Genomic DNA, 15,914 nt, shown 5'->3' with positions numbered 1-15,914 from the left:
AAAGAAGGCTTTCAAATTGCACGTACTAATGTTGGACAGGGTCAAAGAAAATACAAAATGGAAGAACAATTCCAAAACATCTTTGGCTTTGGGGTTGTGAAAATGTACATTAAGTTATATCCAACCTGCAAACCCAAATCAAGAGAACAGTCTGCAGAATTACATGTAACTAAAATAATCTAATTATAAACAATAAAGCAGCACCCTCAGCATAAGATAGTTGCAAATGAGACATTCCACTTTGACCTTCAGCTGATGAACACAGAACAATGCTACTCTCATGAAAGACTTAGAATTACAGTTTTAGCATTTCAATTCATCAATACCTATACTGAAGTCTGTTATTCTCAAACATTTTAGACAGAAACAGACTGCCTTGGTTGGGGGTGGGCAGAAAATTATGGAAAAAAGGGAAGAAAACATTGCAACACTGGAGATGAAAAATTATCGGTTTATTCCAGCACACATTCTGACATCAGAACGTGCATATTTTTTTGTAGATAATACAAGGATTCAGTAGGCTGTGTATTTATACTCTCATCACACAATAATTAATCTGGGGGGGGGGGGGGGGAAGAAAAGAAAGAGAGGAGAAGGAGTGTTAACAGCCATTACAGCACCTTTGCAATAACAAGCCACTTGAAGGGATTTAAAGAAAAGGGCATTTCAAAAGGAGCTGACAGTAGCCAAGCAGGATCCAATTTCAATGTATAAACAGTTCTTAAAAATTCTTCCCACCTCCAGGATCACACATTGTCCGCCATTGTATAACAAGAAAGGCAAGTAATTTATTGACAAACCACAAAGCCTCTGCAAACAGTAGTCAATAACTGGACATCAGGAGTGCCCCTTAAGGTTAGCCACACCCTGCAATATTCCCCCCTCTGCAGGAAAATATATCATGAATCACATCTAAACAAACAATATGTTACAAGGCAAACCTCAAAGTTAAAGATCAAAGATTCAAGACACAGGGTTAGTGAGATGTATAGGACCGTAGCCACGTTGAAGCCTGTTTGTTAACTGCTAGCTTCTGGTCATAATAACATGGAAATTGCCCCCCACTTGCTTTAGAACTGTCATGTTATCAAAAATGAAATGCTTGTTGAATGCACAAGCAATCTCTCATCTTCAAGTTTGAATAGTAAAAGCTTATGATCTACAGCCTTTAAGAAAAGCAAATTAAGGACTATTTTGCAAATCAACCTGCTATGGTCCTTTGTGCTTCAAGTATTTATAAGTAGAATATGTAAAACGTAATCTGCCAGATAAATTGATTGAACTTGGGTGATTCTGCTCCAGTGCAAGATTCAGACATACATCTCCAAAGTTCTGGAAATCAAAAACACACAGGCCTAACATTTACAAAGTTTGTATATCATTCACTGATTAGTGCTGACTTTTCATTGACTGCTAGGAAATGTGATTAAATTATTAGGGCATGCTGATAAGCAAAGCTATTTTTAAACAAATCTTATTCATTTAAAATGACCAAATAGCTCTTAAGAGTCGGAATTCCATGAAAAGGACAAAACATCTGAAGCCAGAGACAGATTTATTGATAACCCAAGCTTAAAACAGATCTGTGAAAGAAATAAGCTATAAATATGAAAGTTATTAGATCAGGAATATGGAAGGTGGGGGAAGAGATGTTTAAGTGAATACTGAAGCAAATGAACAATATATACTCAATCACCTGCAAAGTGTGCTAGTATGAATTCTAATCACACTGAATGCATACAAATAAAATATATAGTGGCAATTTTATGATGTATGATAGGGGGAATGTGAAACAGTACATATAGTGGTAACATTGGGGAGTTCTTGTCTATTAGGATATGCAATATTTTTGTATAAGGCTTTGCCATAGAGAATAATCAATTAAACATATACTGGTTTACCACTACCCAATGTAATATCTCTCTCTCCTGTTTACTTGATTGGGCAGTTGACCATTTTCTCAGTTGCCTTTTATTAAAGCTAAACTCTTTCCACTTCGTCTCATTAATCGACGATGGCAGCTAAGTGGTTATTCGTGGTCATTATTGATAGCATTTTGAATGGAATATTATTCAGCAGAGATCAATGGCTTTGCATTCAATTCACTTCATTGTTGGCATGTATTTGTATGTTCTGCAGTATTAGTAAACAGAACAAATCAAATAAGCTAATGACAATAGTTTCCTGCAGGAATTCAGAACATCTGCAATGCACCTGTAGGATGCTGAAAATTACCACATCAAACCATACAGCTAGTTCAGGGCCTCCATTTCCCTTCAGTCCATCCTCTATTTTAATGAAATTCAAGATTTATTATTTCAATTGCACATTTTATGGCATTAAACTTTTGCAGTGAAGGAATATTTCAAGTGTTCTAGGTCAACTGAACTTGAAAGGGGGACAAAACTGTAATCTGCAATATACTGTAGGAATGACATCAGTACTGACTAGTGCAGAGATTCTGGACCATTCTAAGCAGCAGGTTATGCCACGTGAACTGTCAGGGCAAAGTTATTTATGCAGGCAGTATCCCCTCTTGAAGTCCTGCAAAAATCCCTCAAAACTATAATTGGTCTTTACACAAAGATCAGGTGACTGTACTTATTTTACTATTGGCAGTAGCAGCATATACTACTACAATTATCTCAACTTTCACCTTAGGTCCACAAACCAAAAGTAAAAAAAAAAATTGTGGTGTTGGGCAGAAAGCAGGGGTGGATGATGCACAGATGACACTTGTAAGAACATAACAATTGTAGAAGTACTCAGGTCATGAAAGTGATGTTATCTTAATCCATTTGTACAACAGTACAAATCAGATCAAAAGGCTGGACCAACAAAATATTATTCTGGCATGATTGTGGGTTTGGTACTTTGCAAAGCCACCACTGTACTGACACAGCTAGACCTCCCAGTGTACAGATACAGCTTACAGAATCGCTTAGCGTTAATCCACAAAAGTTCAGGACACAATGTTCTTCTCATCAAGAGAAAGGACACCGCTCTAATCTTTAATGCAAGTCCTGTTGTGCTCTGCTTGCGTTTTGTTGTGTCTGCTGTGGCATCAGCAGACCTGGATCAAGAGAAGTTGGCACAGTCATTCCTATGGCTGGGCTACACAGCAGCTCTGGGTGTGCCATTACGAGTCACTGTCTTCATGTTCTGCATGTTCACTTGGTGGCTGCTTGGTCTGTGAGCACTCACTCCAACCTCAAATACCTCATGGATGGCTTTCCGAAAACAATGGAAATTGTAGTCTATCAACCCTGTAACAAATCATTAATAAGAAATACAACTTTAGTTTTCACTTTTCATCATAACCACTCTGGAGAGGTAGACAGCTTTTGCCATAGGCAGTATAAATTTAAGAGTATTTAAATGGCTATTGGATAAAGATATGGATGAAAATGGAATATTGCAGGATAAATAGGTTTCAGATTGTTGCACTGACCTGTGGAACCATTGAAGGCCGAAGAGCCTGTGCAGAGCTGTATTGTTCTATGTTCTAAGTGATTCAGACTAAGTGTACTTTAACTTAAGTTGAGCTCCAAGTTATAAATTCAGATCATGTTCAAAATAATGGAACCACTAAAACAGTTAAATGATAATCAGGAGAACCCTTGCAATATCCTTGCTAATGAAAATGTTTGACATACTTCAATTCCTGGAAAGTGTACAGTTGAGTTGGATAGTACTTGTATGTTGGAATGAGGATGAAGCACGAGACTGACACTAGTTAATAGAAGTGGATAAGGCATAATGGGTCAAATGGTCTCCTTCTGCACCCTAATAATTCAGTGATTGTGGGTTAAGATGGCATGTATGGTTCAATCCAAGCCAAGAAATCCTCAAATCCAAAATATAGAAGACAGCTGACACTTTCATGCATTTCTACAAAAAACCCCAGCAATTGTTCTTCCAAACCGTTCTTATGGTATGGTCATGTTTACTTTTCTGGCATGGGCAAGGGATAGATTAGTCCTCAGTGCCATTTCCTAAGCAACATAACAGAACAGTTTTATTGGTTTGGTGTAAATTTCACTTTTCTTTCAAGTAAAAGTGAAAATTAATGGATTGAGAAAGGCAAATAAAAAAATCTGAAGGTAAGCTTTACCAATGCATTGCCAAAAATTCTGGAACAAATTTGAAATTGTTCTACTAGCAACACTTCAGAAGAAGTGGACCACAAATTCAGACCAGTGCAAACTCAATAGATTGAGGCATGGAGAAAGACCATAAAAATGAATGCGATTGCTACAAACCTTGTAGGGAAAAAAATTAGCATATTTATTCATCAACAATTGCACCCTAGTTTACATTACCTTTTCTCTCAAAGCTTTCCTCTCTTAGGATGCATACAAGAGCAAGAAACCTAGTCACTTCCTTCAGGTACAGGACTGTTGTGTTGTTGAGTTTGATAATTGCCATAGACTCTTTATCATAAGCACTTCCAGTGCCATCTTCTTTAAGTCTGCAGAGAATTTATTATATGTATTACTTCATAGATCAAAGCTTCCTGCTTCTCCAGGATGTAATTTAATATGATAGAAAATGAATTCAAGTTAAGTCATTAACATATTGCTGCAGTATATAAATTTCAAACAGATTATGCAGAGTTTGCTAGAAAAACTCCAGAATAGGAAACCATTCCATCTATGTTCTTGGGAAAATTTTAGACACTACAATATGAATTAGAAAAGTGCCATCATGTTCACCATACCATTGTCTGTAAAAAAAAAAAGTGTTCATAAATGCTTTGCCAGCATTTGAATTTAAACTTAGAAACTGGTACCAGAAGAAAGATGACAAGAGGATGAATTAGGAGGCAGGATCGAAGGTGACAGTTTAAACAGACAAAACACTTTTCAATAAATAACTGATAAATATTTAGTTGAGGCCTGATCAGTGTCCCTAACTTTCAGCATTCCAGGAAGAATCTGAAGGCCACAGCGGGCTAAGATTTATTCAAATGATAAGGGATACAAGACTCCAGTTAAATAGAGAGACTCAAAAGAAAACTAAAATCTTTCTCTTCAGAACTGAGACAGTTAAGCTGAAGTGTTTGAAATCTAAGAGCCTTGATGCAGTAAATAAGGAGAAACTGTTCCCGGTGACACACAAGTCAGTAATCAGAGGAAAAAAAACTTCAAATGATTGGGAAAGGAAACAGAAGCAACGTGAGGAAACGATTTTACTCAACAAAATGTGATCTAGAATCAGCTGTCTGAAAGATGGTCAAATGAACTCAACACATTTCAAAAGGTGTCTGAATAAGTATTTGAAGAAAATATTCATAAGCCATGGGAAAACTTCCGAGGAATTAATTATTTTACAATTAACTATTGAACTAATTAATTTAGTAGCATTTCAGACAGCTAGCACAGACCGAATATACATGATTCCAGCAAATTGAGCTTTACAGATGAGATGATCCATACCATTCCACCTCAATGGGAACTTATAACCTGCTTGAGTAACAAGTCTTACATTTCAAGTGGGAACAATGGAAAACAATCACAATGCCAAGTCTGAAACATAGCTTGAAACAGTTATTACCAGAGGCAGCACAGCAGGATCCTTTAAGTACTAAGTCATAACTCAACTGAAACCATAATGTGCAGTTTTGAAAAGGTTTCTTGCCCTCCTGCAGAAAGGTCAATAATGAAAGGATACAAATTGGAGGCAAGTGGCAAAACAGCCAGAGGTGGGATAAGCAGAATTTTGTTTTTAAACATTTTAGTGTGCCATTGTGCAGATTTAGTAACAGCTTTCAAAAGGGAATTGGATAAATACTAAAGGGAAAAAAAAATGTTAGGCTATGAAAAAGAGGACAAGGGAATAGGATTAATTAGATAGGTTTCTTTTCAAACTGCTGACACAAGCATTACGGCTGAATCCTGCTGTTCTGTACCCTGCTGTGATTGGGATTATAGGAAAATACTTCTCCACAACAGGGATTTTGGAGAAGACCAATTTACTTACGCTCCAGCAGAGTAGATGAAAATGAAGCAGATATTTCTTGTGACTTGAAACCAGACAGAATAATGAAAATCATAATACAAGGTTCAAAAGTGTACTAAAAATTGTAAATATTTATTAATGCTTCCAGTTACTTACCCATAAATGCAGGAGACATCAATCACCACATCTATCATATCACAACACAGCTCATATGACTGCATGTCTACAGGCGAACTGTCCGTAGCAATATAAATTTTACTGACTACATCAAAAAGAAAGGCCTTCTCAATCCCAGAATTCTGCAGAAAACAAAAACATTTAGTTTCCCATGTTTTAATTTTTTAAAAACAACCACTGCTCTAAGTAATTTTCACCACCTCAAAACCAATTCTTGTCAAGATTCATTTTGCACTGTTACAGTAAACAGTACAATGATAGCATACCAGCAACTGCTGGTTACAACGCAGACAGAGACAATCAGGCTACATCTTCTGATTTGGTTGTTAAATTTCACTTTAGTCATTTCTTGGATAAAATACGATCTATTCCTCGGAACTCCAAGTCATTTAATTGAAATTACTTATATCAATGCCTGCAGTACTAAATTCTCATGTGTTATTGGTGGTGCATAATTCAAATGGTTGGAAAATGACTTAAGGTGCACATATAACAATCAGAAGACTAATTGAAGCATATTGTGAACAGCAGCTAGTAATAGAAGAAAAACAGAACAAACGATAATCGAAGAAAAAGTAGCCCAGAGGTGGTTCAACAGGTTGATCCTGCGTAAGGGAAGTTGGAGAGGCTGAGCCTCTTTCATTAAGAATGAAAACTGACGCGGCTGAAACAGAAAAGATTCTTACGGAAACTTAATAGGTAGATCATGAGAAGCTATTTTTCCTTGAGGTAATTGCAGAGTAAGGGGTTCCCCTATTTAAGGCAGATATTAAGGATTTCCTCTCAGAAGGCAGTGAATCACTAGAATGCTTTATTACACAGCACTGGGGAGACGGGGCCATTAAATATAGTTTAATAATCAGATTTTTAAATCAGTAAGGGAATCAAGGGTTATGGGGTAAAAATACAGGCAAGTGGATTTGAGGATTATCATATCAGCCACAAGCTTATCGAATGGCAGAGCTTACTTGATTGGCTGAATAGCCTACTTCTGTCCTTATGCTGTGATCTTAAAAAGTCAATGTTAAATTTAGAAAGTGTGTAGATTTGTAAAAAGTGTGAAAAAATTCAAAGTTCAGATCTCCAAGAAATCTTCAATTGAAAACTTTACTGATGTAATTTGTTGTGGAGAGGATCAAAGAGCAAAACATTGATAAGGGGGTTAAAAATGATGAACACCTAAGTGATTAATTGTAGTCACAAAAATTTAAAGATTATCCATTGTGATTTGCACTTTCCATTCAGTGTGTATATTTCCAACACAAATACAGTATAGTGTTACAATCCATCTGAGATATTACACCAGCTCATTTTCTGCCCATGCAAATTTTTAAGATTCAACTAATTAATTTCACTTCAATGGGAAACTAAGGCAAATTATCTGAAGATAATCTGTAAAAAAAAACAGCAGTAACACCAATAAGGAAGCTGCACAAATAGTCTGACATCTGCATTCCCTGCTTTCTTTCCAAATTTGTGATGAGTAGGAATCCCAAAGAGCAAACATTTTTAATACTGAAAATGTCCCAAGGAACTTTAGAGGTGTAATTGAAAGTAAATAACCGTGCAAAAAAGAGGAGCTATTGCACATATATGAAATAGTTTGGCTCCACCTAGCAGTGAAATTGGCTACAAACACAGCTTTTCCCAATAACCTTTGAAAGATGGATGAAAGGTTTCACTAATTCCTAGGTAAACTGTCATTGGGTCTCCCAATAACATGCCAAAACATGCATCCCAGGCAATTCAAAGATTGTGCCTCAACACTGAAGGCCTCAAATCCCACAAGTTATATAATGAGCAAGAAATTTAAACAAAAACATCTAAATAATTTAAATAATTCAATTGTCTACTCGTAGCCTAATTTACTTTTCAAAAAAGGAATCAAGTTGCAGAACCTCACTCCTACTGTATTTCCTGAACAAAATGCAGTGGATTCCAATATGATTTTTGTGACTTCACTCCCAAGTTGTACTGCACACTTTGCATTGTTTGTGAAAGTTTAGCATTCCACAATGCAAACATATGGCATAATTATCAAATAGTAGATTAACTTCAGTGTAAAAACAGAAATAAGACGATCAGAAGTCTGAGCTGATATTTCCAGTCAAAATGTATTTTTTTAGTTTAAAATAAATTTTTCTTTATCTACTCTGGATTGAAATGCTTTTAATCTAGGTACTCACCGATATAAAGATGTTAAGTAGATTTTCCAGTGTTGGCAGCTGTGGGATAAGCTTCTGTACAACTTTACTAAATGCTTCAAATATCGAATGATCATAGATACTGGTCAAGTAAAAGCTGGCAAAAAAGGCAGACAATATAATCAGTAATATTGAACAGAATTCTTCTAAATCAAGATTATTCAACCAGCCCACAAGCATATTAATAAAAGTAAATCGAAAGAAACTGAAGAGATTTCAGACAAATTAAGCTGTAGTTTTAACTTAACATGCTTTAACTAATATTGTGCTTTTTAAAACATTCTACATACTTGGAGAGAAATTCTAGAAATTGAGATTGCACAATTACTACTTCATTAAGCTCTTTGGTGACCTGCACACGATCACCTTTTTCCAAAGCCAGAAGAACCAAATTTGGGGTTAGATTGCAGTGCCTACACAATGGTGGGATCACTGCTGGTCATTCTCACTAGCACAGGTCTTAATCATCTCCTGTTGTCGAGAGAGGATGGATTAATATAGAGCAGAGAGTTTGCACATTATAAAATTTCTCCACAAATTCTTCTTCTGGCTATCCTGAAAAAGTCCTTTTTGATAAACCTCAGAAGCTTTGCAACTCTCAACCAGAATGCTCATTAACTGAAACGAAGTTTCCAGCCTTATGGTCCACCAAGACTGTAAAGTAACAAAGTCAATATGCTGTGCATGCAATATATTCAAAGTTCATCATTGACAAGTTTCTACACTGAACTCCTCAAACAATGAGCTGTGAATCTCCAAGAAGAGGTTGTGAAAGAGACATGTACTGTCCAACACAAGGGCTTTAAAAAGAATAAGACAGACCAGTTACCCTAATCATATGACCTTGAATTAATGTTAAATTTCAAGCAGCAAATCTGCATGCATAGTTTTATTCAGAGACAAACAAATGAAAATCTTTTAATGCCTCAATATAGTGCTAGAAGGAAGCAGAACTGTTAAAGGCACAACTGGTCTGCAGGAACAGCACATGTACACCCTTTAGCATTGTCACTTTGCCAGTTTACAGTCATGCAAATTGATTAGTTTGAAGAAAGGTAATAAAGAAATTAGGAAGGTCAACAGAACTGCAAGAAATGTTTAATGTTTCTGTAGTTCAAGGCTATATATAGTGTTACAAAAGTATTACTTTAATACGGCTTCAAAATCTTAATGAACATTTATTTAATTATCACACATTAAATGCATTTGAAACTAGCTGTTCTAGCAAAATGGGCTTTTCCCTGGATATACTGACAGCGTAAAACATTTCAATAGGAAGCATAGAAAGATCTACCCAAGGATCTCGGCTGAAATCATCCTAAAGGAGTCAAGGTTATTTAGGAAAAGCTATACCTATCTAATCTTGATAAAACTAAACCGTGTGTAAAATTACATCGGATCAAAACAGGGCATTTGGCACAACCAGTCCATACTGGTGTTTATATTTATTTAAATCACTTCACATCTGCTGCCATCTAGTAGTGTTTGCAGGGATGAGAGAGTCCAAATGAAAATAGAGACTAGAGTTTGTTAATTAAACCATAATTGACCATAAAGTACAGGAGAAACAAGCCATTCAGACCATTAGGTCTCTTCCACCATTTGATAATGGTTGACATATTTCTCAATCCCATTCTCCTGCTTTTCCCCACGTAACTGGGTCACATCACAACTGGTTATACACAGGAATAACTATTGTTTTGTACTGCACCAGCCAAAATAAAAATCATGCCCGGTCTCTTCCTAACCAATCTTTAACCTAGTCTTTAACACCATATCTAAACTTTATCAGGATAACCTGTATTCCTTATACGTATTGAGCCTTCCTTGAAATGAATCAATATCATACACTTTAAATATTCCACATTCCTAGCATTTTTCAGATTCCTCTGAATTCTCTATTCAATCTCTTGGCAACTAGTTTACATCATTGGCCTTTAGTTTCTACCATCCCTTCAAGTAGAAGTATTTTCAATACCTAAATTTATGCAAGGTTTACTTGAGTAAATGCCTCAGAATTGCTTGATGCTCAAAAATAGAGAAAGCTTTATGAAACAGAGCAAATTTTGCCTTATAAACAACCAGTTCATTCCTCTTGATAGGAGCAAAAATTGCCACGAATGTTACAAATTGGAAAAAAACTGGTGACAAATTCAGTATTTTCAAAATTTGGAAATAGGTCTTCAAATCAGCCACAATTTTAAACCTTCTTGCACAGTACTTTTGTTAAGGACCTACTTGCTGATAGAGAGAACAGCTAGTAGGATAGCAAGAGCAATGGTTCACTTGGACCTTTCAACAACCAACAGTATTAGCAAACGAAATTTAAGGATGAGTGAGGGAGAGGAATAACTATTCCAAAGAGTAAATTAGAGTTAAATCTAGTAGTAAGGTGGGAAACGATTGGATCAAAAGACAATTTACCACCTGTCGGAATGAGACCCCAATTTCTGGGTCAGAGATTGTTTGTTAATGCATTAAATAATTGCTTTATTAAAGTGATATTTACAAGAATAATTTACCATCTTGATTCACTGCAAATTTTAAACATCTACAGCAAAGCATGGATGAGATTCAATTCATGTGAGGAGAATTGAACAACATTTCTGGAGAACTGCAGCCAATTTTTTGAATTTTTGGATAATTTGCATATTAGCAGGAGGGCAAATCATTTATTTTTCATCAAGATCACAAAATGAATTCAGATATAGGGCAGTAAAATGATGGAAGCAGAGATTCTAAATTACCAAGACTGCGAAATAACTGCAATGATTTACTTTCATATCAATGGTTAATTACAAATACATTTCTGAGATATTTTTCATACCAACAAGCTTGACAGCAATGCATCAGGTATTCTGTCATTTACATTACTTACCTCAGGTGGAGTTTCTCTAAACCAGCATCAGCAAGATCATCATTGGCTCGCTGGTGAATGTCTCTTTGGGTTTCTATCTTGTGATCATCGGATAAACCATCTACTTTGTGAATGAATACTTCAAAATTGATTTCAGGATTGACTTTGTATGCTCTGGATACTGTCAAGTGAAGTCTTGCTAGAGCTTCCATATAATCATCCTGTCAAGGACACAACATTCATCAAGACAGCGTGGTAATGGCAACAGCTCTTCCAAAGAAACTACAGAGTCATGAACACAGCCCAGTCCATCACCCAACCACAGCCTTCCATCCATTAACTTTATTTATATTGTTTGCTGATTTGGGAAAGCAATCAAAGACCCCGCCCACCCTGGCTATAATCTCTTCCATCCTGTGGAAGTAAAAAAAAATGTATACATGTCCAAACAGTTTCAAGAACAGCATTCCCCCCCCCCCCCCCCACCCCATTATCAGACCTTTGACTCTTAAAATGTGAGCGTTGACCCTGTGCACCTTTTCAGTGGCTGTAACATTGTATCCTGCACTGTTACCCTGATGCACTTGTATAGTATATTCTACTTAGAAAGCACGCAAGACAACACTTCACAGTACCTCAGTACACATGACAATTAAATCAAATCAAACCTGAATTTAGAAAGAAAAAACACATGACATCATCAGCATGAAAAAACAAAAACCATACGTTTGCTTTCCTAAAACAGCAATCACTGTAGCCTTAACTATTTTGTTCACCATTCAGACCATGTTAACTGTTTTAGCATAACAAAAGAAATCAATTCTGACAACAACAGTAATTCAGATTTATAGTTGCAGTAGGAAACAGCTGTATAGGTCATATCATAGTTCAAAATTATTTTCAAGGTAACAACTACTGTCTCTGCTCTCTACTTGTCCCACCCCACTAGTTGAAAAATGAATCTTTCAACCCACATTAAAGTTTTATTCTCCAGTTTGGTTAAGAATACATGTGCTGGCAAAGAATCAAACATTTGCCAGTCATGTCTACACGTATCAGCGACATCTATTTTTAGTATATAATCCACAAACAAGAAAGAAAACAAGCTTACTGATTATACTTTTGGAAATATAATTCAAAGTAGAAATTCATACAGAGGGAGAGGTATTTTAACCAGGAATTACTATAAACTGCAAAAATGTAAATGCTCCAGAGTGGAGGGTAAAGGCAAAAATCAAGAGGCCTACCTCCAAAGAGATCAGTGATGGAATGATGTCACGAATCACAGTGTGATGTGTGCAGGGAAATAAGCTGATTGTGTAGAACTGGTTTTTAAAGTAAAAGTAGAGGTTTCAGCTTGTGTTTAGGTTGCGAATGTTTTCTCAGAAAATAACTAAGCATTAGATTGATAGTTTTTAAAAGTTTATAAAAATGATATTATATTAAAGTTTAAGGGCAGGGAATCCAGAGTCATTAGATCATAAATTTAATTAAATAATGATGGCAGGGTAAGGATGTGTTGCTGGTACAACACAGAAGCTGCTGGACAATGTGATCTAGAGTAAACACATGTAATCAGTGTTTGCAGCTATAGGAACTTCCGATCAGAGTTGAGGAGATAGGATCAAAGGTGCAGACATTGTCACACTTTGCTCCAGAGAACAGTCACATCTCTCATTACGCAACTCAAAACTGATCTATGATCAGGGGCAAGATGATCTGACCACAGGTGACCCAGTTCTGAGGATCCCAAATTTAAAACTGAGGAGCCTTGACCTTTTTGGGGGGGGGGGCACGAGAGAGGAGAGTGTTACTGGTTGAAAGGGACAGAATAGGAATATGGCAGTGGTAGGGGACAGTATGTTCTCGCAGCCATGACAGGGGGTCCCACTGGCTGTGTTGTCTGCCCATTACCACAATTGCAGACATTTCTTCAGGGCTGGAGAAGAATTGGTCACTTGTTACCAATAATATTAGTAGGAGGTTCTGCTGAAAGATTTTGAACAGTTGGGTGCTAAATTAAAAAGCAGAGCCTCCAAAGTAATCATCTCTGGATTACACCTAAGCTACAAGCAAACTGGCTTAGAGTTAACAAACTCAGTTAAACCATGGCTCAAAGATTTTTGTGGATTGGAATGGAGTGGAGTACATGGGACACTGGCATCAGTACTGGAATAGAAGGGAGCTGTTTGGGTGCGATAAGATTCCCCTGAACCCTCCTGCTGAATCAAATAATTAGGACTATAACAAAAGGCTTTCAACTAAATGGGGGAGGGGGGTGAGGGTGGAAGGGAGACAGAGCAAGAGAAGCGAAACAAGAGATGTGTTAATTATGTATCACCAGATCCAACCTTAAGTTTATGAAATGTCAGAGTGAAGGATCAGAAAACAGTAAATATAGCATGGTAGAATTCAGCAGTCCGACTTTACCCTGGCTTAAGCTTAGCAAAGGAACGAGGGCAAGCAGGCTGGAGTAAACAGAGAAAGGAATCTAGCAGCAACAACAGTTGAGGAATTATAGCAGGCATTCAAGAATATAGTTCATGGTTCACAGCAAAGATATATCCTGGTGAGGAAGAAGGATTGTAGTCAGGGTATAAGCCAAGGATTGCTAACCAGGTTGTCAGGAAATTAGGAGAAAGGTGAGGACTGCAGATGCTGGAGATCAGAGCTGAAACTGTCAGGAAATTATCAAATTTAAAAGAAAAAAAAACAAATGTGACAACGATTAGGGGTTAGCCAGAAGATTGGGAAAATCTTAAAAACCAACAAAAGATGACAAAACCAAAGAGGAAGAAACACTCTGACAGGAAACTTGTAGAAGTATCAAAACAGACAGTAAGAGCTTCTTTAAATACAGAGGAAGTGGTAGAGAAAAGTACAATTACAACATTTAAAAAAAACATTTGGGCAGGTACGCAGGTAGAAAAGGGTTAGAGAGATATGGACCAAGCACAAGTGAATGGGACGATTTCAGCTTAGGAAACCTGGTCAGAAGGGTGGTTTCCATGCTGCATTATTCTATTAAAAGAAAAACCACCAAAGTGAATATAAGCCCCTTAAAGAACAAGGCTAGGAAAATAATAACTGCCAACCAGGAAATGGCAGAAGAGTTGAATAAATGTACTGCATCAGTCTTTACAGTAACAGACCACTAATCCCATTCTAAAATAAGTGAGTAATCAACAAACCAACAGACAAAAGGAGGGGAAATAAATGTAATAACTAGAGAAAAAAAATGCTAGGGAAACCAATGGGACTAAAGATTGATAGGTCCCCTGGACCGGAAGGCATGCATCCTAGGATATTGAAGGAAGTAGCTACAGTGATGTTGAATGAAGTGATAGGAATCCTCAGCGGATTCTGAAAATGTCTCGGGGATTGGAAAACTACCAATATAACATCTTAACTTAAAAAAGGCAAGAAAGCAAAAAGACAACAGGTAATTGTAGGCCAGTTAGCTTAACATCGGTTATTGGAAAATGGTCTATTAAGGTCACCGCAGAGTACTTAGTACATAAATACACAAACAAGCACAGTCAACATGGCTCCATGAAGGGGAAAAATGATGCCTGACAAATTTACTAGAATTCTTTGAGATCTTAAACAAGATAAAAGAGGAAGCAGTGAATGTAATATACAGTAAACTTGTATTATCTAGCACCTGTGGGAGCAGTAGTTTGCCGGTTGATTAAATACTCTGGATAATCAAGACATCCACATAGTCAATGTAAAAATACACACTAAGTAATAGAGAAACATAATGCAGGAGGTATACACACCACATGTTTTATTTACAGCATAAATCACAAAAAAAAGTGCTATGCAATTTTGCCTCAAATAAAACTTAGCAGCAGTAAGCCTTCTCACTTGCACCCTCAACTGATTACTTGGACATCACAGTAGATCGTGCTATTTAAGAAGAAGTTGACTCAAAATTAAATCAACTGTTGATATTTCATGTGGTCATTCAAATGAACATATTTACATTGAAGTAAATACATTTTAAAAACTCTAATAACTGGACAGAATAACAGAGTAAACTTATATTTGAGGTATATGATTTTTGTCGGTTTATTGAGAATGCCAGTTAAAACAAAGTTTTAGATTTTCACAAGGCATTTGATATGGTACCACATATTAGACTACTTAAGCCAAGAGCCCATGGTGTTGGAGGCAGTACTTTAGCAATTATCAGAGGAACCGCGATTATCCAAAGGACAATGTGGGGGGAGGGGGAAAAAAAAAAGTGTATTTCTTTTGGTTAATCAAATTAAGGATAACCAAATGCTGGATAACAGTTTAGCCAAACAAACAAACAAACATCAGGACTTTGCGATCTTGCCAAATAATCCAATACTCGGATAATTGAATGCTAGATAATCGAGGTCCCTCTACATAGAAAATTGGGCGACTAAAGTTAGGATAAAGGAGGACATTTTCAGGATGGCAACCCGTATCTGGTCGTGTGCCACAGGGATCAGTGCTGGGACTACAGTTGTTCAGAATTCAAGTCTTTGAATCAGCACGGTGGCACAGTGATTAGCACTGCTGCCTCAGCACCAGGGTCCCAGGTTCAATTCCAGCCCTGGGCAACTGTGTGGAGTTTGCACATTCTCCCTGTGTCTGCATGGGTTTTCTCCGGGTGCTCCAGTTTTCTCCCAGAGTCCAAAGATGTGCAGGTCAGGTGAATTGGCCACACTAAATTGCCCATA

At 36.9% G+C, this 15,914-nt stretch overlaps 1 protein-coding gene across 1 annotated transcript in view; it reads right to left on the bottom strand.

The window, feature by feature from the left end:
- Positions 1 to 431: 431 nt before the first annotated feature.
- rragca (Ras-related GTP binding Ca) overlaps positions 432 to 15,914 on the bottom strand; it is a 47,850-nt gene continuing 32,367 nt past the window's right edge. Inside the window, exons 2-6 of the mRNA XM_072548484.1 lie at positions 11,221 to 11,420; positions 8,325 to 8,439; positions 6,118 to 6,260; positions 4,323 to 4,471; positions 432 to 3,266 (exon numbers count right to left, since the gene is read on the bottom strand). Coding sequence (XP_072404585.1) covers positions 3,115 to 3,266; positions 4,323 to 4,471; positions 6,118 to 6,260; positions 8,325 to 8,439; positions 11,221 to 11,420 — 759 coding nt within the window. The 3' untranslated portion in view covers positions 432 to 3,114. The remainder of the gene's footprint in view (positions 3,267 to 4,322; positions 4,472 to 6,117; positions 6,261 to 8,324; positions 8,440 to 11,220; positions 11,421 to 15,914) is intronic.

This window comes from Chiloscyllium punctatum, chromosome 27 (assembly GCF_047496795.1).
Source record: "Chiloscyllium punctatum isolate Juve2018m chromosome 27, sChiPun1.3, whole genome shotgun sequence".
Taxonomy (NCBI): domain Eukaryota; kingdom Metazoa; phylum Chordata; class Chondrichthyes; order Orectolobiformes; family Hemiscylliidae; genus Chiloscyllium; species Chiloscyllium punctatum.
This window is presented reverse-complemented; position numbering and strand designations above follow the sequence as displayed.